Raw genomic sequence first — 22,888 nt, 5'->3', positions numbered from 1 at the left:
GTCGAAAATTCTCTTTCATGTTGATATATTTTTCCATCCATTCTTGTACTTCGTACAAAGAGGTCAGATGTCGCTTTGATATGGATTGAGAAAATAGTCATTCTTTGAGATCATTAACTAACCTCATTATTACTGCTTCTTGAGGTAAATTCTAAATTTTCAAGCAAGTTTTGTTGAATCTTTCCATATAAGCTCAGAGTGTTTCTCCGACCTTTTGTTTGACCCCTAGGAGACTTGGAACGTGCTTGACTTTATCTTTGTGAATGGAAAATCGGGCAAGAAACTTCCTTGCGAGATCGTCGAAACAAGTCACCGACCTAGGTAGTAAGCTATCAAACTACTTCATTGCCACTTTAGTTAACGTTGTCGGAAAAGCTTTGCAACAGGTAGCATCGGATGCATCGGCCAAAAATATATCTGACTTTTAAAATTACTGAAATGATGTCTTGAGTCGGTTGTTCCATCATAGAAGTCCATGTCAGGACTTTTAAAGTTCCTGGGAACTCTAGTGCGCATGATTTCTTCTATGAATGAATCTTTCTCCACCAAAATGATTTTCCTTCATATATGCATGATTGCTCCGATTTCGTAGGTCTGTTTCTAATTTCAATTTTTTTTTCTAATTCTCTTTGACGTTGTACTTCTCTTCACAGGTCTTTTTCAACTTCTCGTTGTCGTTCAATCTCCTGTTCGAGCTGCTACAGTCAGCCATGATGCCCATGTGCGAGTCCCAGGATTTCTGTTGGGTGCATAGGCTCCTCATTCCCGGGTGGATGTACCTCCGAACTGATTCGCCTGGGCTGTGGATTTCTCGATGTTCCTTCCAAGGTCACCTGTTCTATTCGGTCGTGGAGGTATCATAAGTGCTCGATCATCATTATTGTGCTTTGGTTCAGATTCAGATGCCATATGTTTATCCTCAAACTAATTGTCCACCATGATTGGATGTAGACTTCTAAGTCCCAACAACGGCACCAATGTTCCGTGAGTTACCTGAAACTAGATTGTTTTTGGGTCTGAACGTGAGGTCCAAACTCTTTTTTAGGCAGCATCCGACTTCTACTATCGAAGTGCCGCCGTCCAAATTCCTTGAGGTAGGAGATAGTACCTGCAAAAGACTCCAATGGTTAAGTTAACAAGAATTTAAACAGATTTAGTAAATTAAATTCTGCATATACCTGAGAGTATCAGTGTATTTATAATAGAAGACATAACCACCTTTTATTGTAATTCCATCTTTGATAGTGGATAACAGTTTCTTTTTTCTAGAAAAATTTGTTAAAATCTCTCGTCTAGATAGATGAAAAGTATCTTAAGAATTAATTACTTATTGAGATAAGTATAGTTGTGCTGCCGTTGCCATATCCAACCTCCTTGAGGTCAAATAGGTGTCAATAAAGTCAAATCTCTTGATCGAACCTTTATTCACTTTGGACCTGGTTATATTTTTTGGGATAGGGCATAAACAATTTGATTATTTGAAAACCATGTTAGGATTTGCATTAATCCCTACAAAATATCATACAGTAACATGTTTCTAAAACAAATATGGATACTAATATACATGTATTTTGAAAAGAATATATTCTAACCCAATCGCTACGCCCTTAATCCCTTCTTCCCCTTTGTTCTAACCACTTCTTCATATCTGCCAAATCTCCTCTTATCTGTTAACTTGGATTTGAATCACCCAAACCTGGGTACAAATAGAACTATGCTGTAACACCACAAAATATACACCTGATCTTCCACACCATGAACCATAATGAATTTCTCTCACACAAGATTATATGAAGAAATCACATAAAGTGGCTGCTTAGTTGCTTCTTCTTAGTATATTCTATGATGCCCACCAAAACAAAGGAACTCTCCAAACAGACAATATACAGATATCAACCCTTCTCACATTAAACTCCTTAACATAGCTTTGAATTATTTGGCACGGAATTCATGGCGAAATATGGTTAGGTTTTGAGTAAACTTATCCCTGTTTTTTGAATCCAAGCTTCGAGTAACATCTGCCATTAGTTTATCAAAACATAAAGAGAGTCGCTGGTGCTGATCCATTGGCTGCAACAAATAATCAATATGGGGTTACAAAGCATGAACACGGCGGAAAACATAACCTTTGGTTCCAACTAGCCCAATACAATTGATAACAAAAGCACAAATTTGTCATCAGTCACACTCAATATTTTGTTCGAGAAACCATCAGGAACTGAAAATTGCATAATTCAACTCTGAATTTAAGGGAGAAGGAAACTACCTGTGATGACAATATCTGAACTTTCAAATCTGAGAATATCTGCAAGTAAATCATAATTTAGTTTGGCATCTGTTTAGTATCAATCAAATATAGAGCAAAGTTGCCAAGTGCTATATTTACTGTATATAATTAATCTGTGTAGTTGGGGTAGTGTGAATAACTAGTCTCACATGGTTATATTTACAGCATATATCTAATATGTTGCCCATAAGTAACTAATTATTGGAAGGATAAACTCAATTTTTTAGCATAAATTAGTTGAAAAATAGAGGTTTAATTATTCTATTAGTCTTTGTACTTTTTTCAAATTTATAATTAGGTCCCTATACTTTTTTTCCCTTTTAGTTAGATCTCTACACTACTTTTAATTTTGTAATTAAGTCCTTTCCGTATCAAAAACGCTAAAATTAACGGGTTATTCTTCCCAAAAAACATGTAGTCAAAAGATTTAATTAGGTTCTCAATTGTGGGTACCTTCAAGTTCTGAAGAAATATTTCATTAACATTTTTTATACTGACAAAGACGTAATTACAAAATTAAAAGTAGTGCAGGGACCCAATTGAAAGAAAAAAAATAGAGACCTAATTGCGAATTTGATAAAACTATATTGACCAACAGAGTAATTAAACCAAAAATAGATACATGCAAGTCTAATATAGTAAGTGTGAATATGAATTAAATTATTGTGTTCAAATTTCAAAACAACAATAATGAAATAGAAGTGAGATTTACAAGCTGGAGTACCTGCTCACTAATAAGTATCAAGCTCAACATTGGCCTGCTCAGGCTCCACTGGTTGGCACACTCTTCAAACAAAATTATCTCAAAAAGGGTCTTCAAAATCTGAGTAAGCAGAAGATAGATTCCAAGTAAAATAAATTAAAAAAAATGCTTCCCCACTCCTACATTCAGAGGAGGAAAAAATAATAAAATGAGCAAAGAAATATGTTCAATCAAACTTTTAGAGCAAACATTTTACACTTTTAAACTAGTAAATAGTAGTGAATAAAATAAGAAAAGAAATCATACTTCTGGAAATAGATTGGGACACTCTGCAATGTGACGAGCAAGATTGACAGATGCAGGTAAGGTTGGAGCCTCTCCCATAGTGATGTTGTTAAAATAGAAAGCAGCCAAATTATCAACAGCAGACGCACACTGTGACCGGAAATTGAAAAGATTAGCAACCTCACAAGAAAGCAAAAAAACAATTGCATAGCCTTCTCCAAAAAGGTAGAGTCAGCTACATGTAAAAGAAAAACTCTGTCTAATCATAAAATATGTTCATAGAGAAGTAATTTAAATCCTAATCCTTGAGAAACCAAAAGAAACAGCGAAATAAAATGAGTTACTCTAAAGAAAGGAGGATGCAAATAAGAAATAGCAAGCCATAACCTGTGATGAGATACTCGTATCCAGGCCTTTAAGTCCAGATTCAAGGGACCCAACTATATGCATGAAAGTGTTTGTGTCCAAGTTTAATATGAAAGTAAGGTGGCTGTTGAACAAAACCTCCAGTAAGGCAAAATATGCTCTTGTTAGCTGCATAAAACCAAAAACTATGTAAGATTCACCTTAAAAATGTTTGGTATAATTCCTTTAATTATTAATTATACACAGAATCTTTGTTTTTATACCCATCGTCATGCACTAAAATATAATATGAAGAATAAGGAATATAAATTATAATAAAGGACAGGAAAATAGTTCTCATACCTTTCGATAAGCCAATATATCAGACAAAGGAATTGACAGTGTCATCTTTAGAGAAGCATCTAGTGCATCAGACAGTGCTCTGTCACCATATAATTCAAATACTCCAAAGTTGACATAATTTCCTGAAAGGGCTGTCATTTGGCAAAATACAATACTATTAAGGATTTAGGCCTCACGGCAATACCATTAATTTAGAGTTTCAGGACAGTTAGAAACCAAGACAACCCAAGGCCCTACATGCCAACAGAATTTCTTTCTTAGTTTCATTGCAAGAGTTATGATAATTTTTTTGCCAAGTTCAGTTGGAAGTTGAAGCCATGTTAAGTAGAGCATATTGGAAAATAGTGTCGTAACTTTTTCCATCTTTTGTGGGGGTAGAAAAAATGTAGGCAACTTGGTATTTGTTGTTCAGTTAGATAATAGGATCGAACTTGGTATTGTTGTTCAGTTAGATAATAGGATGGAGGATGTAATTTATTCACCATCCCAACTATGTAGTCAATATACCAAAGAAATCATGTCAAACTAAGTACATTTAGAGAGATATGAATGTAGATTTGCCAGTGATAAATAGACATATTCAAAAAAATCATTCAAAGAACTCGTTAAGTTATATAACATAAAAAAATGACGGTTACTGTAACTTCCAAGCACAGCCAATAAAATTAAGGTGGAAAACTAAACCATGGATGAGAATAAGAAGAACCTAAAAGAGTGGGTTTCACCTCTTGCCAGAATTGTCAAACATATCCATATTCCTTTGTACTTGTATGTATATATATCAGCAGCATTGGGAAGAGACAAAACCCTTGATCCATAAGCAACAATCAGTTTACTGACTTCTCGGAAGAGAAGTATGCCATTGGGAGAAGAAGAGTCAAATGTCAAACGTTGAGCTTTATTTAGCACAAACTCGGCCATGAACTTCAACAATGGGGTGGTAACCTGAAGAAACAAGCAAGCCTCATCAGCCCGGAGGGCCAGGTGGGGGTTGGGGGGATTATGAACATTCAAAGAAAGAAAAGGGGGAAAATAAACAAAAACAAAACAAAACAAAAAATAAAAAAGAAAAGAAAACATAATATCCAATTTGGTTATATTATTGATTTACATTTGTATTAGTAGCATCACCAAATCTGAATGCAAGATATCCAGAAGAAACACAATGGAGAGTGCTGTATCTTTATAATAGTTTTGGTGCAGAAAGTTAAGGAAAAAAAATTGGTGGAAACATCAAACATGAAGTCTTTTCAATCCTTTTCCACATTTATCTGGAGCAAGACAATCCCATCATACAACGTACATCTTTCCTAAACCCAATATTGGATATGGTTGAGTTTATGACTTTGGCTCAGTAGTCCAAGCTGTTTCAAGGGAGGTGATATCTCTGTTTAAGCAGAAACCTTCTGCAAATTTGCTGTATTGTTGAGTTTTTCCTGCTTTCTGTGTTGTTATTTTAGCATTTTTAGGATCTTTTTATCCATCCACTAATTTCCCTTTTCTCTTGCATTAATTTCTATCAAAGAAATAGGACCCTCCACATATGACCCATGACCAAAGTCAAAGTATATGGAAGAAGTTAACAAAGGAATGAACAGAATGCAGCTATGAGAGGAATACAAGTATGAGGGGTGTGAGGAATGAGGGGGCAGTTCAACTTGGTGAAATTCATTAGATACCTGAGCATATCAAAAGCTCCACAACACATCAACATTCTTTGCTAATTAATACATGCAACTATCCTTATTTCTCTAGTTTCACTTTCACACACTAATTCCAGATAAGCTCCATTAGTATACAGTACTTGATTCTTCCATTTCCTTTATCTAATACCAGTTCCTAACAATTCCAATCCAAAAATTCCAATGGCTTAGATAAATAGGCAGGGATAGACTTGCAAGTACAACTACAGTTCTTTCACCAAGGACTGTGATTAGCAATAGCCAGATTAGCAGTTAAACACTCATTATTTGCATATAGATGTTTTGCCCATGATCTAAGTTTGATTCTCTGTAGACTGACCAGCACAATGCTCTTTATTCTATATCAACCCAGGCCAAACATCTTTCTATTAAGAAAATATTGGTAATAGACTGCTAAAAATATAATTGCAAATCTCATTCCAATTTGAGAAATGCCAATAGTCTAATACACCATTATCACCAAGAAATAACCTCAAAGCAAGAGTCAGAAGCAGCAGCCACATTTGCATCAGTGAACCTCCAGAAGAGCTACACCAAATGGCTGTGCCTTCCGTATGAACACAGCCACGGTCATTTGTGGAGCTCCTGGCCTCCCATAAAAGCTAAGATCATCTCCTTGGATACATGTAATTATGAACACTATAACTACTTACTTCTTTTGTGCCTAATAATGCTAACACTAAAACCATACATGAGTCATGACAGGAAACTAGATGCTTAAGTGTGTCCAAAACCACCATTACATGTCTAGCTGATCAAATGTATAAAAGTTTTAAAAAATATGACAAAAAGGGAAAAAGAAGACAGTTGCTGTCAACGAGATTGGCAAACACAACAGAGTCCACGTTATGATATTATGTAGTAATTCCTGTGCTACACTAGCATCTGTAGAATGAGAGTACTAAAACTAACCATTTAATATGCATTAAGGTACCAAAAATTGCAATTATGCTCCATTACCTCTGGGGTGTCTGTCCAATGCGAGATGCCTTTTAAAAGTAGAGGCATGTGCACAGGGTACAACCAATCAAATAGAAGGCCATAAGTTCGGCGGCTAGGAAAAACAAACATGTCAGTTTTATTTGCTTTCCTCATCTTAAATGATAGAACAAGCACAAGTACCAACCTATTTGTAGCCATTGCAATTCCTCTAAGGTCCCGCATCAAACCAACAAGTGCAAACTTGACAGCATCTGTTCGAAACATAGAATCAGGAGTTGATTCCAAACTGAGAAAAACCTGAAACGCAAAGCAACATATGCTGTCTTCACCCAGAACCCAGAACACAAAGGCTTAACCAATTAATTATGAGAAAAAAATTAAGCTAGATGCCATAATTAGTTAAATAAAAATAATAAAAGAATTATTACTTCTTATACTGCACTCACGAATAACCTAGAGGATAGTAGAAACGGCTACAATTGGATCAGCATTGACTCATCAAGAATGAATTAGATACTGAGATGAAAACTGAATATGCAAGCATATTACGAGTATTTGTGATAAAGTACCTGCTGGAGTGGATCCATTGAAGATTTAAATTTCACAGGGCTATCCTCCATGAAAATCAGCCAGCCAATAGTGTAATAGAAAGTCGTTCTGCTGCGAGAACATCTCTTGGCTTCTAAAAATGGAAAATGTTCTCTCTGAAAATTTTAATAAGAATTAGAACAAATACGTAGAGGAATCTACTTCTATGCAAGAAAAAAATAGAAAATTATGAGCACAAAGAAGCAAAATAAACACATTAAGAAAAGATAAGAATGCAACATTATTGTCGATTGCCTTAAAGACAAAAGTAATTTGTAGGTATATTTTATTTTATTTTAAATGGAATGGAACATCAACAGAAAGAAGAGGGGAGGTGTGGCTGAATCGAATAGCTCAAATCAGAGATAACATAGTGCATCAGAAAATAAAATTGTAGCAGGACTGCGCCACTCTTTATCTATCCGAAAACAGCAACTTCTTTGAAACAAGCATCTGCAGACCTCTAGAGAGAAACCAAAACAACATCGAACCAAAGCTGAGGCAGAGACATGCAGAAAAATGCTTAAGATGGTGCTGGAAGAAAGCTCATGTGAAGAGGAAACCGTTTAGCAAGAAAGAAATTTGGCCATCCAGTCCCTCTACAATGAGTCCATATTTTTCTAGCAATTTATATGATTTTGGAAGATAAATACTAAATCATACAATAGAAATTGAGTAACTAAGAAAATAGATAACCTACTGTATGGTTGGCAACAATAAATTTCACTGTGTCCAACTTCAGAAGTAGTTTTCCAGTCATATATCTGTCAAAAAAGATAGTGTACATCAGCAAATTTAGGTGGATTGTCTTAACCACAAAAAGGAGGTTGCTAATATTCTTCGATTCAGTTAAAACTAACCCAGATGCAAGATCCAAGAAAAGACTCAAGGTGTGATCAATCACCTCTTCAGACTGAAACGACACACTAAAAGTGTGTTAAATCACTATAGAACTCAGAAATATAAGACAAACATATCTTGTGCACAACAAATGCACCTCTGTATAGCACTTAAGGTTAGTTGCAATCTTGCCAATGATCACATTCAACATCAACAGATGATCGTGAAGGCCAAGAAGCTCTGATAATCTGGCATATAACTGCTGCAACACAAAATAATACATCAAAAATACACAGGGACCTAAATTTATTTTGTTATTTCTTATTGTCAGTAACTGCATTAGTGTATAACCTTGGACGAATGCATGGCCTGATCCCCAACATAAGACTTTCGGAAATGCTGAAAGAAAGTAAGAATTGCCCTATCAAGTCTTTGTTTGCTTACTTCACCATATCTCTGTCAAATGGCAGTAAAATGAGCAAATAAGAAAATTCCAAAGCATAGCATATAGCCACATTCACTATCAAGGAAAACAAAAAGGAAAAATAATAAAACCAACAAAAAAAGACAGATCAATTACTGCATTGAGAAAAAATATTAGGTCTTGGCATTTCATGGAAACCAAATGACTTCATCCAGTTGCATGTGTATGTGTGTGTACAAATTAGTTACAATCATGAGTCATCTCTCCCAAAAGCTTAAGCTATTGGGTAGAGGCACAGAAAATGGTTTTATATTTAACATGCCTAAGCTTGAAGCATAGATCATCCAAGCTTGTGCTGAAATTCAAATTTTATTTGTGGGGATAAACTACCATTTCTATCCATGAATGTTCAAAGCGCTGACAAATCTACCCACGAGAAAACGAAACTAACCTTATACCCATAAAAGATGGGTTTCTCTTGACAAAACTATCCAAACTCTAAAAAATCATTTAAAATCCTCAAATTACCCTCTGACCTGACCTAACCTAATCCAACTCTAATTCTACTCCACCCCAATCTCCAATTCCCGATCCACCACCACCACTCACTGAATAGAAGCACATCAATAGGCAGGGTTTTGCTTCATGTCAAGTGCTTGAAAGCCATTGCTCCACTGACTGAGCAGGTCCGAGAGAAAGAGTTCTGGCTTCATGGGGTAGGCGAATTATTTCTTGCTTAAAGAGATCAGTGCATTTAACATTAATTTGGTTTTTCTGTTGTGCCAAATCAAGGTTTTCTTTTTGCTATCGACACCAATTGTAGATTTTCATTTTTGTGACAAACTAGAATAGTTATAGAAGGTAGAGATTACTGTGTTAAAATGTTTTTCCCCATCGAAGTGGTTGCATTGTAAACTTTGGGAGTTAATGTTAATATACCAACCAATCTGTTGATATCAGGTAATATGCACTTAACATAGAGAGTGGTTTGAGCTTGGAATTATGTCGTGCCAGAAAATTTTGAAAGATGTTAAAGACAATTGAGGCACATCTACTGCATAAGAAACTGAACAAGAAAAAATGTAGAGATGGTGTAGAGAACCACGGAAGTGAACCGTGTAAAGCACAAGGTAGGACTGGTGGTGGTGACAGTACACAGTAGTGGTCTAGTAGAAGATTGGAGATTGGAGGTGAAAAAAGATTACAGTTGGGATATGGTTAGGTTAGAGGATAATTTGGGGATTTTTTTTTAAATGGTTTTTTAGAGTTTGTGTAGTTTTGTCAAGAAAATCCCATCTTTCATGGGTATAAGGTTAGTTTTGCTTTTTCGTGAATAGGTTTGTCAGCATTCTGATCATCTGTGGATAGAACTAGTAGTTTATCCTTAGTTGTGGTGTGGTGGTTGGATGGGTTGGGGGGACACTTGAACACTAGAGCTTCTAGTAATACAATCTGATACCACATCTTGAATCATATCTCTCAAAAAGTCTAAGCTGCTAGGTTTTTGACACAAATGATTTTATATCCAAGATTTACAATGTACATGAGGTGTACAAAGTGTGCACATCATTTGTCATACAACGATGTTAAATACTTAAAAAAGTAGAGTTAAAAGCCTATTTCAGTCCTGACAACTCAAAGTACGGATGCCTGAATTGTACTATAATATTAGAAATTGTAGAATGGAGCCAAACTATCTCTAACATGTATTGCATTCAGCATTCATAGTTGCCTCTTGTTCCTTTATCAACAACCCCCCCCCCACCCCACAAAAGGTCTCCTATCTTAATACGCAGGACGCCTTATTCTGACCTACTTTATATTTGCATTCCCCTGCTCAACTCTTAAAAAAAATGCTTTAACAAAAAGAAATGAAGGAAAATTATGCTAGAAAAATCAATAAATCCTTATTCAACAAAAAGGATAAATACAAGTTACAAAATATAAGTGCCATTTTCAAACAATGTATTCATTGTGATGCTAGTATTTTTTAAAAAAAAAAGAACAATTCATAAAAAAACTGTGTTTGTATACCTGACTGTGTACTCCACTGTCAGTTACATTAATCAACTGCAAGACTCGTGCCGAAATTTCAGCATCAAAAACTTCCTGGGACTCCACACTACATATAGGGGGAAAAGTACAAACAATTTACATACATATGAATCAGAACAATGCTCAGAACTGCAATACAAAAGAAAGAAAAATAATATTTTACCTACAACCAGTAGACTGTTTTATCTTAAGAATCGCAGCAATGATATGAACAATCCAAGCAAGTTTGTCTTCAATCACAGCAAGGTCGCTGTTATCACTAGCTTGGACTCTTGCTCTTTCCTAGTTGGGTCATTGAACAAGTAGCCAAAACTAATTACCCAACTATTTGATTTTGAAGGTACAAAAGGATAAAATCACAGCACTCAAGTGAAAGTTATAGCCACACCGAATATATTTGCAGAACTGGCTCCATTATGTTTATTATAAATAAACTACAGCTTTCATACTGCAAAATAAAAACAAAGGAATTAAAGAACAAATATTTCTCAGCAAATTGTAGCAGAAATCAATATAATAAATAGTTTTTTTTTTATGTTAGAGCTTAGAAGAAAAATTATATTCAGGTAAATAGTAATAATATAAATCCCAAAACATTCATAGATAAAAAGCTGGAGGAATCAAAGCAAAATTGTTCTTTGATGGTCAATTTATCTCATATAATGTCAAACCCTAATAGCATCTGGTATGCAGAATCTTTTCACATTCCCAAGAATGTAATCATGGGAATGTTGGATTCCCATGTCTGGCATGGGGTTCAAAGAATATTCCTGAGTAAGTTACCTTCCAAGAGATGAATCACCCTATTGTCATTACCACCTCGCAATGGGAAATCATGAGAATGGATATGAATGATTATGCCAAAGCAAAAAGATAAAATTAGTAAAAGAGAAAAAAAAAATTAGAAACAGACGAGTCTTATTACCCCAGGATTGGATAATTAGTAATCTTGTCTTGAAGCGGGCTCAAAAGACCAACCTTATTGAGATTGAGTTTTTGCTACTGTTTGGATGATTTATTATTCATGTATTAACAGAAACAGAAAATAAGGGCAGCTCAAGAAAAAGAAGTGGATGGTTAGAAGCACCAAGATACACAAGGGATTAGTAACACAGATTATGTAAATTGTCAAAAGGAACATTTCCACATAATCTAAATAAAGAATACTAATTGGGGCTTAAAGTTGGTAGAAAAGAGAAGGCAGTCCTCATTAGCCCTTGACTCCGGTCACTAATCAACTACAACTGCACCCAGTCAACCACTGCTGTCCACCCACTGCCACCAGTCACCACTATGTTTTTCTTTTCTTTTCTTTCTTTTTTGGGAGTACTTTTAAAAAATATATAGTACTTTGAGGAATGTTAGTGTCCACCCAAAGGAAAAATGGTTCATTCCCAGGTATTTTCACCAAAATGTCATTCTCAAAAGTTTTTCTGGGAATAGAAGTTTTAAGAATGGAAAATTATTCCACATACCAAATTTTTAAATTGTCGGAGATTTGTTAATTATATTCGTCGAACTTATTGACTTACATAACCATTAATTACAATCATTATAGTATCAACATGGTAGCATCATTTATTACCATCATTTATAGTTAAGATATACTCGCTCCATTCTTTTTTATCTGTCACAATGGACAATCATTAAGAAACTGGAAATCAAGTGTAATCTAAAGATAATATTACTAAACAACTTAATTAACAAAGATAGAGAATAGTTGAATAATTTTAACAACTTTATAGATAAAGGGTATATTGATAATTTAAGAATAAATTCTGAAAAGAAAAAAGATAATGACAAATATTGTGGAACAAATAATATAAGCCAAAATGACACATAAGGGAGGGAGTACATCGTATCATTTTTACTTATTGTTTTATATTGTTATTCTTCAATGAATATATAACTTGACTAAAAAATCATATTCTTACTAGTTCAAGGATCATTTCAGCTTTTGACAATACTGGTTTTTACCTTTGTCGTATTATGCTTCTTTGCTTATATCCTACTTTCGACTCATTACTTACCTTTTAATTAAATTATCTCACATAACAACAGTACAACAGTAGGTGATAATATAAGATACCTGAAATCTGCAAAGGTATGGAAAGCAATCTAATTGATCCTGAAGAAGTTCAGCATTGTCTAAGGGGTTCTCAGAAAGATCATCAGGTAATCCAGCCTGTAAAAAACAGGCATAAGAAATTACATTCTGACAGCTAGCTATTATGCTAAATGTTAATACATACAGTGGCCAGTAACACAGCAAGCAACAAAGCAGAACATGGACAAGAAGTTTGGAATACCTGCACAGAGTTGAACCTCGATGTGATGAAACTCTCAGTAATCTTAGGAACGAATTCATCCAGCAAGCTTGGTGCATCACCTTTCAAATATGGAACAGAAGACACCAATCTAGACCACAGCCCTAAAAGGTAGTACACACTATTGCTGGCCCACTGACAATAAGGTATCAACATAATCAAGACATTATACTTGCAAATAACCTATGTTGGAATTCTGGTAACAAATGAAATATGTCATAGTGATAATTCTCATAGAATGTCATCCCAAATTTATTTTCAAAGGGAAACATGTGCCATCATGCCAAAGATAAATAAATGCCTTTACGACAAAAAATTATGTGATTTGTGAACCACAGCACATTGTGTATTCTCTTCAAAATTCTTAAAAGAGATAGTAATTAACCTGCCATGATTGTAAAGATTTGAGAGTGAACTCCGCAACCAAACGTATCCAATCACTATAGCCTTCCACATTTACAAGCTCTGACAACTGCAGCATTTATTTTTATGAATTTATCTAAAGGAAGAGTTCCATCTTAAAGGTGAGAGAAGGTAGTTACAGATGCAAGGATGATCCTATTAGATAAACTATAAACTATTGAATGTACAAATATCTGTTATTTCTCCAAATTTTGTAACCTGACTGTCAAAGTATTTCTAGTATTATAAAATTAACAATTCATTAGAATAAATCAAAATAGTCCTCCAGCATTCCTTCAAATAGTTTTAGGGCTGCAGTTTCAGGAAGGGAAATTACATTTGAGATTGATTTTCAAGCGCATTGAATGTAATCAAATATGGATAACAAAAGATATATACATTTGGTTAAGCGACAACAGAGGAGTACTGATAAATGAAGAAGCAATAGAGGGAAAGCTCGAGACCTAAAGATTAATGCCTTGCATTACCCCAAGCAGTTATAAACAAAATAAAACATATGAAATTTTATTTCCCACGAGTGAAGCTCTTAAAACAGTGGGAACGTATCATAGAAAGCATCAACAAGTAGTTACAACTGTCTAAGATATAATTATTCCTACCTTATATGTCTAAGACATACTAATTGCATTAAATTTAAATGATATGTCAATTAGAATATACAGTGCATATTCTCAAATGATGATTTTAAATTCAAATTGTGCACACTGAAACTTACAACCCCACAAGTCTATAAAAAGGGGGGTTTGGAAAAATTTTTGAAAACATGATATTTTCCCTTAATTGTTTTTAGTAGAGTCTTATGTTTTAGACAAAAGTATTTTGCATCTAATAGATTATTTCAGAAGTACTTTAACTTTATAATAATAATAATAATAATAATAATAATAATAATAATAATAATAATAATAATGAGTAAATTAAAGTTTTGGAATATAATTTTACTAAAAATTGCTTCTGCTTCTGTTTTTTCAAAGAGCTAAGTGCATGTTTGGGCGCCATTATTTTGTTAAAAAAAGATCTTTTTTCAATGAAAAAAGATCTTTTTTAATTTTTTAACGTGTTTGGCAAATTTCTAGTAGTAAAAGTAAAAGCACTAGTAAAATCAAAAAAAGATCTTTTTTGAGAAGCTGTAATTTACATCTTTTTTTAAAAGATCTTTTTTTCCTTAAAAAAAAGATGTTTTTCATGTAATAAATAAACAAAAAAGTACTTTTATATTGTTATACCCAAACATAATTGATAGATAAAAAGATCTTTTAATATGAGATATCCAAACATAAAATTACTTTTACTTCTCTATAAGATCTTTTAAAAAAGGATAACTCAAAAAAAGATCTTTTCTTAAAAGCTCACCCAAACAAGCCCTAAGTATTATTAGCTTAAAAATGAATCAATGATAATTCTTTAAAAAGTTGTATCCCACTAAATTAAAACATAAAAGTGCTATTTTTGATGTGCGGAGAGAGGAACCAATTCAAGTGTCTCAAAGTGATACCAAATTTGAGTGCCCTAAATTCTATGCTTAACTATGGGAACCTCATATCTGGGCCAATGTACTGTGTGTCGCCACCAATTAGAATCCATGATAAGGGTAATAAAAAAAAAGATAAACAACACAAAGCTACCTGATAATTCACTCTGAACCGACCAAGAAGACGACAAAACTCATGGTAATTATCATGATCTGCAAGACCTGCTCCCCAATACAAGGGTCAAACTAATAAAGATATGGAAAACAAGAAGTAAAAAAAAAAAGGAAATGAAAATGAAGAAATAAAATATTTCTTAAATATTGGTCATGTGAATTTGCCAGGGCTTAAAATAAAGTACAATATAATCAACATTTCAACTCATATTTCCTGAATAGCAGTTTATAAGAGAGAACCATGTGTCCAGCAAAATTCCATCTATGAAGTATGAACAACTCCTGATCAGAAAATCCTGTTACGTGAGAGGCCGATCTATGCAGTACAGAATAAAAGCATTTACAGGATGCTTGAAGCCAAATTTTCCCAAATCATTCGAGATAATCCCATATAACTCCATTATTACCTCCACATATAGAAAAAATATCACCCTACATATCTTCTACCTATTTGGAAGTGGAAAAGATATTCAAACTGTCCCATATGCTAGGAAAACCCTTGTTTGCAAACTGTATTTTCATATCTTCTAGCTTATTCTGTGCATTGCTTTGGGAGGAGTAGGGTAAAGAAAATTAGATCAGAACTCTCATTTCTTAAACCAACAATTAATAATTGATTTATTAGTTGAAAAGCCACAAAGATCAAAACCCAAGCAAAGATAAATTACCATGATGACAAATGCATTCATAAGAAACATGTACAAGACAATGTGGAGGTAAGTTGTTATCATTACTGATAATTCATATCCAATATAGAACAGATTATCAACCAAAAAAGAGATAAGAACTCTTTTTTTTTTTACCTAAAAGTACAAAACGAAAGGTAATTTATGCAGTTACTCATTAGGATACAAGCATAAAATCAACGAATCAACAACACCTTGCCCTGTTTGTAGGATTACTTTGGTTCCTGTCATTAAATGGGCCAAAAATTTAGAACGAGCAGCATCATTTGTAAACAAAGAACGCCTTATAGAAGCCAGTCGCACCAAGCACTCCAATGCCTGGAAAGTAAACCAATTAACTCCTAATAGATAAAGTTAAAATGTAGCAAACTGGGTGAACCAACAACCAAAGATTTTCAACAATTAAAAGAAATATATATGTCAAGAAGCTTATTTTATCATCTTTCTGGAATAATTAGAATTGAGAAGATAATAAAATACGTCTTTTCTATTAAAAAAATACAACGGAATAATAAGAAAAATGATATTTTCATCTAACATCAGTGATAATAACACATAAAAACTTTTTTTCTTTTTTTTTTTAAAAAGAAAAAAAGAGGATGGGTGCTATAAACCATTTCTATAAATAGCCTGGTAAGACCTATGTGGCAGAGAATTTCACAAGAACCAAAAATGAATTCAATTATTGTGGTTCAGAGGTTTTCAGTCCTGATTATCATAGAAGTAATAAAATAAATGCATATATAGACCTCTTTTGAAAGAGGGGGCTTTGTAATAGCATAGTAATCAAAAAATATTTGCAGTGTTGAAGAATCCTCCAAAATTGGCTTCCAACCAGATGGAATCTGCAAACCAACATAGTAAACAACAATAAATAACCAAATGTAAGACTTCAAAACAACACATGTTCAAAAATAAATTATAACAAGTCGATACCTGAACTGTGCCAAACTCATCCGAACTTTCATCAATAGATGTCCCCACAAAATCAAAGGATAAACATTTCAAAGAAAGAGAAAGCGCCAACTCTTGCAATTGACTAATGACTGCAAAATATAGATCTCAATTCTCAAACTAACAAATAACAAGGGATAATACAAAAAAAAAATGAAGTGAGGTGAGCAAAACAAAATAAGCTAGAATATAAACATTTTACCATCATTCTTTAGTTGACCCAAAGACGTTAAAGATATCTGAAATATTTGATAAAGAGATTGATCTCTAAACGAGCAAGCTACCCTTCGATGGTTTGTTGCAGGCAAACCAGCATTAGCCTGAGGCAAGATTAAGGATAGAAGAAAATACTTAAGCACAATAAAAAAAAGTATAAAAAAATTTAAAATTTTTTTAAAAAGAAGCTATAAAGCGCTTATATAATGGAAAAACATAAGCAACTGATAACATTGCAAAAACCTAGAGATTGTTCAACAATGACCTTGTGATGCATAGGTTGCCACACTTAAACTCGTTAAGGAATATGTGAGTATTAAAATCCATCAATAAGTATCATAGAAAGAAAAAGAAAACAAATAAAACATTTTAGAAGGAAAAGACTCCTATACCCCTGAAGTTCACACAGTTTGGAAGCATAGCGGTTACAAGAATCTCAAGCACTTTCCCCAGGAAACGACACAAAATATTACAGTAAATATTAGTTCCTTCTTCAAGTGACCCTACAAACTTTTCAGATGAAATTTTTCTTCAGGCTCTCTGTAAAACATCCTCGGTAATGAGAAGCAAAACATTTTCGATATAAAGAACAAGTATGAAGAGCAGTATAATGAATTTTTAGACAGCTTCCTCATTTGATTTATATCAAGGAATCTATAGTCCGTTCATTCACAAAACTTTCCATAGAAACTTGGACAGTAAAACTCATATATGGCTTCCATGAACAAAACACAGGTAACCATACGAAACAATTTCAGCACAAACCTACTAAATATGATCAAGCTTTCAACATTTAATTGAAACATTCACTACAGCACCAAACATATTCAGGTAGCAGAAGTTAAAATCCAACCTGATTCATCTCAGAGATAAGCTGATTTAATATCTTCAATCCAATGGCATAATGACCTGGTGTTGCCTGGATAAAAGAGAGAAATTGTGATGTGAACAATATCTCCAGAAACACTGATCTAAAAGTTACTATGATGAACAAGCGTGTGAACAATATCTCCAGAAACACTGACGTAAAAGTTACTATGATGAACAAGCGAACAACTTCCTAGGGTAAATTGAGCTCCGGTTAACCTAGTAACAGGATTAGAAAATTACAATAGCCAAAGTAAATGAATATTCTGAACTAAATGGATAGTAACATAAATAAAGAATAAAAGAGAAGGTGAAGAAACCATACGGAGGAATGCGGATAACTAGTATGATTACAAAAGAGAATTAATTATATTAGCAAATAGAAGAGTGGAATAGGTTTTTTCTTTTGGTCTCATTGAGCGAATTAGGGTAATTGATATCAACGCAAAGCAAAATGAGTTGAGATGAATGACCTGAGTCAAGAAGTTCATAGATTCTTTGACAATGTCGCGGAAACGGTCGTCATCAAACCATCCAAATTTGGTGAGTCGAGAGAGGAGTTGAATCAAGGAAGCAGTGACAAAGGGCTGTAACTCGGGTCCTCTAGTGGCAAGGTAGTTGATGAGGTAGCTCCATATGTCAAGGCGAAGCTGCAAGGCAAGGCTGTGTTCAGTGACTTGTTTCAACAAGCTGGAACTGGCGAGCATCAAAGCGTAGGGGGTCAGGGCGTGATCCAGAATGTACTGGCATTGGGAAATGTATTCAGTGTTCATGGAGAACACTTTCAGAGTGTTCTCCGCATGAGCACGTTCCACCGAGTCCTGTGAGTTGTACAGCCTCTCGCACAATGCTTCCAACTGTGCCAGCTCCATCCTCTCCGATTAGATGCAGACGTTGACAACTAGGCGGAGGCGGCGGAGATTAGCGGTATCACCAGGAGGAGGTTGTGGTGGTTGCGCTTTTCATTCATATGAATATGATGATGGCATTGACAATCACAGAAAAGCTCCACTTTTGCTGCCAAATTTCGTTTCTGTCGTCCACGCGATCGATCTGTCTAGGTTTTCTCATCTCAATCGCTTTCCTCATTTTCGTTATTATTATTTGTATTTTTTTTATTTGATTATTTTTCGAGGATTTTTTGTCCCTTCAGGGATCACAAGTCACAAGTCACAAGTCACTGCCGGAGCGTCTCTCTGACTCTTTTTTTTCTTTTTCTTTTATATTTTGCTTTTCATTTTCAGCCGATGAATTCTTTTTTTTTTTTTGGTCATGGCCGATCGAGTCTCAAACTATCAATTCAGGTTTTTGAAGTTCTCATTTTGGTCTGGACTTCTTTTTTGGTGTGTTTTAAATCGAACCTGAAACTATATAGAAACAGGTAACGTCTGAATTTAGGCCAATATAAGATGGTGAACAGATAGCCCGTAGATGGAGGCCCACCCAAGCCCCTGCAACAGAGCCGTTCTCTTTACTCGGTTCAATCTCCCTTCCTAGTTGGGTCAAAAAACAAAAAACACTCTGAATTCCTATTTCAGTTGGGACCATGCATATCTAGAGTAAATCTCCATGGTAGTATGTGAAATTCATGCAATTATTTGCTTTGGTTTTTGATATCTTAATTTCACTATAGTGATCTTTTAGATAGAGTTTGGGCACTATAATAGTCCCTAATGTTCCTTCCGGTGCTAAGGCAGCGTCGGAGTATTAATGTGGTCATATTTTATCAAGCTGGACTATCTTAAGTCTAATTTTGGATTCAATTTGGTCCATCTCCCAATATACAATCCTAGTCCCAAATGTTCAGAATACTTTCTTTCATTCTTCATCTCTTTTGTCTTTTTCTTCAACTCCTTGTTATTGATGTTGAGAAATCATGATGGGAGGCGATAGCGCTATCACAGAGAAATCTATCCAGTCGCCTTTTAATGCTAGTTCCATGCTCGTTCTCCTATGCCTATATCATCGCAACGCATGGTCCAAGTGGCACCGCCTCTTTCCCCGTGTCATCATCGCCCTCCGCCGCATGCGAGACTTCTACATGCAAATCTCCTTTTATTCCCTTCATATTCAAGATTGTTCCATCCGATACCTACAAGATTTGGAAGTTCTGTTATTTCCAGTATGGACGTTACGAAGGCAAAGCTGGTAGGAAAGACAAATTGGAGGTGACAGGAAAAAATGATGATTGGAGAGTGAAAGGCTAAGGTGTACAAAGTGCACAACTTGATCTTCATTTTTCAATCATAGAAAGTTGCTACGTAGACTCTGATGTTGCAGGGAGTGAAGTAGTACTGTCGTTGGAGCTGGACGAAGATGAAAATGGTTTTCTAGTGGCAGAGAATCCAAGCTAAAGATTCCAATGCCGCACAAGAGAAGGCACAGTAGCTTCGTTTGTGAAAAAAGAGAAAAGTGTGGATCTACCGTCGATGGTGGCTCCTCTACCAAGAAAGTCATCGTTTAGTTTGAGCGTAGTGGCACCACCTCAAACCAAGGAGAAAGAGACGGTGAAGAGTCTGTGCCTTCATTGTGGCTGACAAATCCATTAACTTCATGTCACGATATTGAGTGAAGCAATCACGACAAAATTGATCAGGGTTGAAGAGGGAAGAGAGGTTTCCATTGGTCTAGAAGGTCTCAAGGTTGAATTCTTAGGGGAGGGACCAAATTGGGTTCAAATGGGAATGTATCCACGTCACCTAGCCAAGTAGCCATTGGATCTGTCCTGCGTAGTAAAAGATGGCTACATCAGCACTCTGACACTGACTCAGCACCAGAAGGGACCCCAGGGTGCCTGGAGCTCTATCTGGAGGATCACTATAGTGAAATTAGAATCTTGAGAACCGAATTGGGTAATTAGATGAATCTCAGGGACCATTATGAAAATTTACTCTGCATATCTAATATTTGGGGCAATAGTATGAAATATTAACTAAACCTCCTCCCCTTTTTGAATTTGTATCCATTTTGCGGTTTTGCACAATACTAGAGAACATAGTTATCAAAATCGAACTAATAATTAACTCAGTTAAAATATTGGATAATCGTGTTAGTAGTTTAACTGTTAGATTATTAGTTAAATTGTTTAACTCGACCATAATTAAATAAACATATAAAATTATAATAAATTTTGATAAAATAAATACAAATAATTGTTCCAAGGGTTACCTGAAATTGGTGATTTGGGCCTAAATGTGAGGTCCGGACTCCTTTTAGTGGTGATGTTAACGTCTCCTCTATTAGAATGAAGTCGTCCGATCTCTTTGAGTAAGAATGTGAGGTAGTACCTGCAAGAAACTCCGATACTTAAATTTACACGGATCTTAGGTAGATTTAAGTAGACTGAGATTGAAGAATTCCTGAGTTTGATACATGTAAACATGTTCCTGGAAATTCAGCCACGAATTTGTATAGAAAGTGTGGAATAAAAAGGTTAAAAAGAGTCTAGATATCAAGTTTTAGTCTTATAGAGTTAGTATGATACAACATAAAGGATAATTTGGTCATTAAAGAGAATTAGAGGGCTAAAAATATAATTAAGATAAGTTAGGTGCAAATTGTGATCTTAATAGTCGTAGGGGTAAAATTGTAATTATATAAAAGAATTGGGTCAAAATTATAATTAAAATAAAATTTTGCGCCTAAATAAAAGTTGTAGCAACATTAGGGTAAAAAGTGGAAGTACGATAATTAATAAAGTAAGAAAAGTAATCTAAGGATGAAATAGTCTTTTGGGTAATTAAGGGTAAAATTAGTATTAATTAAAAGTGTGAGGAGTAAATTGATAAAAGTGGAGTCATAAGGTCAACTTGGTAATTTTGTCACTAATAAGACTAAACAATATTTACTTAAAATACTTAGGGATATAATAGTAAATTTAAGATAAAGTACAACATAAAAATGGTTAATTAACTTATAAAAGGGTAAAAAAGTCTTTTTGAAAAATATGAGTGTATAATGGTGAATTAGAAAATTTAGGGGTAAAAGAATCACTATAAAACCTAAGGCGAAGAGTTAAACAGAAAGTTAGTGTAAACAGGACAAAATAGGAAATTTATAAAGTAGTAAGGGTAAAGTGGTAATTTGGAACAAAAGTCTTAAGAAACTCAGAGAAATAGACTAGGCACTAGATTTATTTAAAAGTCTAAGGGCAGAAAACTCCCTTAGAGAGAGAGAAATTATTAAGATGTTTCGTAGAGAGAAACTGTAAACTCTAAGGTAGCGTTTGTTTGTAGAGACACGACAGAACAGGACACTGAGACAAAGACAATAGGACAGAGACATTAAAAATTATGTTTTGTGTATCGTGTTTGGATACGATGGATAGGACACTAATGTAATGTCCAATATTATGTTTGGATACACATGGACAAGATTAAAATATTATATAAAATGACTAAAATAGCCATGTGATTCCAAATTTTTTAGTATAAACTAATTTAATAAATAATGAGAGTACGTAGGAGTACAGACAGTGGGAACTTGAAAAAAATATTTGAAGTAGTAAAAAATTTTAACAAAAAATTATATAATAATATTTATATTAAAATAAAATTTATAAATATAATTATTTTTTTTAAATTTATTATTAATATGTAAGAATATATATGGTTAATATTAAAAAAAATCTGAATTTGATTAATAAAAAATTTCATTTAGATTAATAAGGCATAAAATCAATTACAATTTATAAATTATTTTTTAGCATTTTAAAATATCAATTTTACCTTTATAATATTTATCTTTTAAAAGTCTTCAGACTAATTATTTTTGTTATTATTTTTATTATAAATCAAATAATATAAGATAAGGTTAAAATGATGTTGAAGTAAGAATGATAAGAAAAAAGAAATTATCCAGTCTAATAAAATTTTTTATAAAAAGTAGAGAGTACATGAGAAAAAAAGAGAAAGAAAAAGAACGTAGAGATAGAAAAGAGCATGGAGTAAAAAAAGTACTTTCTGAGAACAACGTAAAATAGGAAAAATAAGAAAGGGTAACAGTGGAATAATAAAAAATAGCACCATGGACAAAAAAAAATTCATAAAAACAGTCCACGTCCCTCTTCCAAATCCCGTGTCCATCATTGTCCTTCCTAAAAGAGTGGACACAAAAGTATAAAAAACTGTCCCAGAGACAATATGTTCAGTGTCCATGTCTTTGCTTCCAAACACTTTTTAAGAATGTACTGTCCATGTCTCCGTGTCCTGTCTCCGAAAACAAACGCTACCTAAG

At 34.1% G+C, this 22,888-nt stretch overlaps 1 protein-coding gene across 2 annotated transcripts; it reads right to left on the bottom strand.

The window, feature by feature from the left end:
* Positions 1-1,523: 1,523 nt before the first annotated feature.
* Positions 1,524-18,808, bottom strand: LOC107460287 (uncharacterized). Of its 2 annotated transcripts, none has more exons than XM_016078640.3 (27): positions 18,127-18,808; positions 17,640-17,705; positions 16,773-16,890; positions 16,553-16,662; positions 16,366-16,461; positions 15,811-15,934; positions 14,911-14,978; positions 13,248-13,334; positions 12,845-12,997; positions 12,625-12,720; positions 10,924-10,983; positions 10,699-10,817; positions 10,515-10,602; positions 8,408-8,512; positions 8,214-8,318; positions 8,077-8,129; positions 7,917-7,980; positions 7,198-7,332; positions 6,813-6,925; positions 6,647-6,740; positions 4,709-4,928; positions 3,984-4,114; positions 3,663-3,809; positions 3,297-3,425; positions 3,012-3,110; positions 2,267-2,305; positions 1,524-2,070 (listed from the first exon to the last, which is right to left on the bottom strand). In XM_016078640.3, the coding sequence occupies exons 1-27, from the start codon at positions 18,523-18,525 to the stop codon at positions 1,933-1,935; spliced, it is 3,156 nt and encodes a 1,051-aa protein (XP_015934126.1). In that variant the 5' UTR covers positions 18,526-18,808; the 3' UTR covers positions 1,524-1,932. The 2 variants fall into 2 exon arrangements, with proteins under 2 accessions (XP_015934126.1, XP_015934127.1); XM_016078641.3 differs by having other exon boundaries at positions 8,214-8,315.
* Positions 18,809-22,888: the final 4,080 nt, after the last annotated feature.

Source organism: Arachis duranensis, chromosome 8 (genome assembly GCF_000817695.3).
Source record: "Arachis duranensis cultivar V14167 chromosome 8, aradu.V14167.gnm2.J7QH, whole genome shotgun sequence".
In the NCBI taxonomy this organism is placed as follows: Eukaryota; Viridiplantae; Streptophyta; class Magnoliopsida; order Fabales; family Fabaceae; genus Arachis; species Arachis duranensis.
Note: the sequence above shows the minus strand (reverse complement) of the source record. Positions and strands in the feature narration are given on the sequence as shown.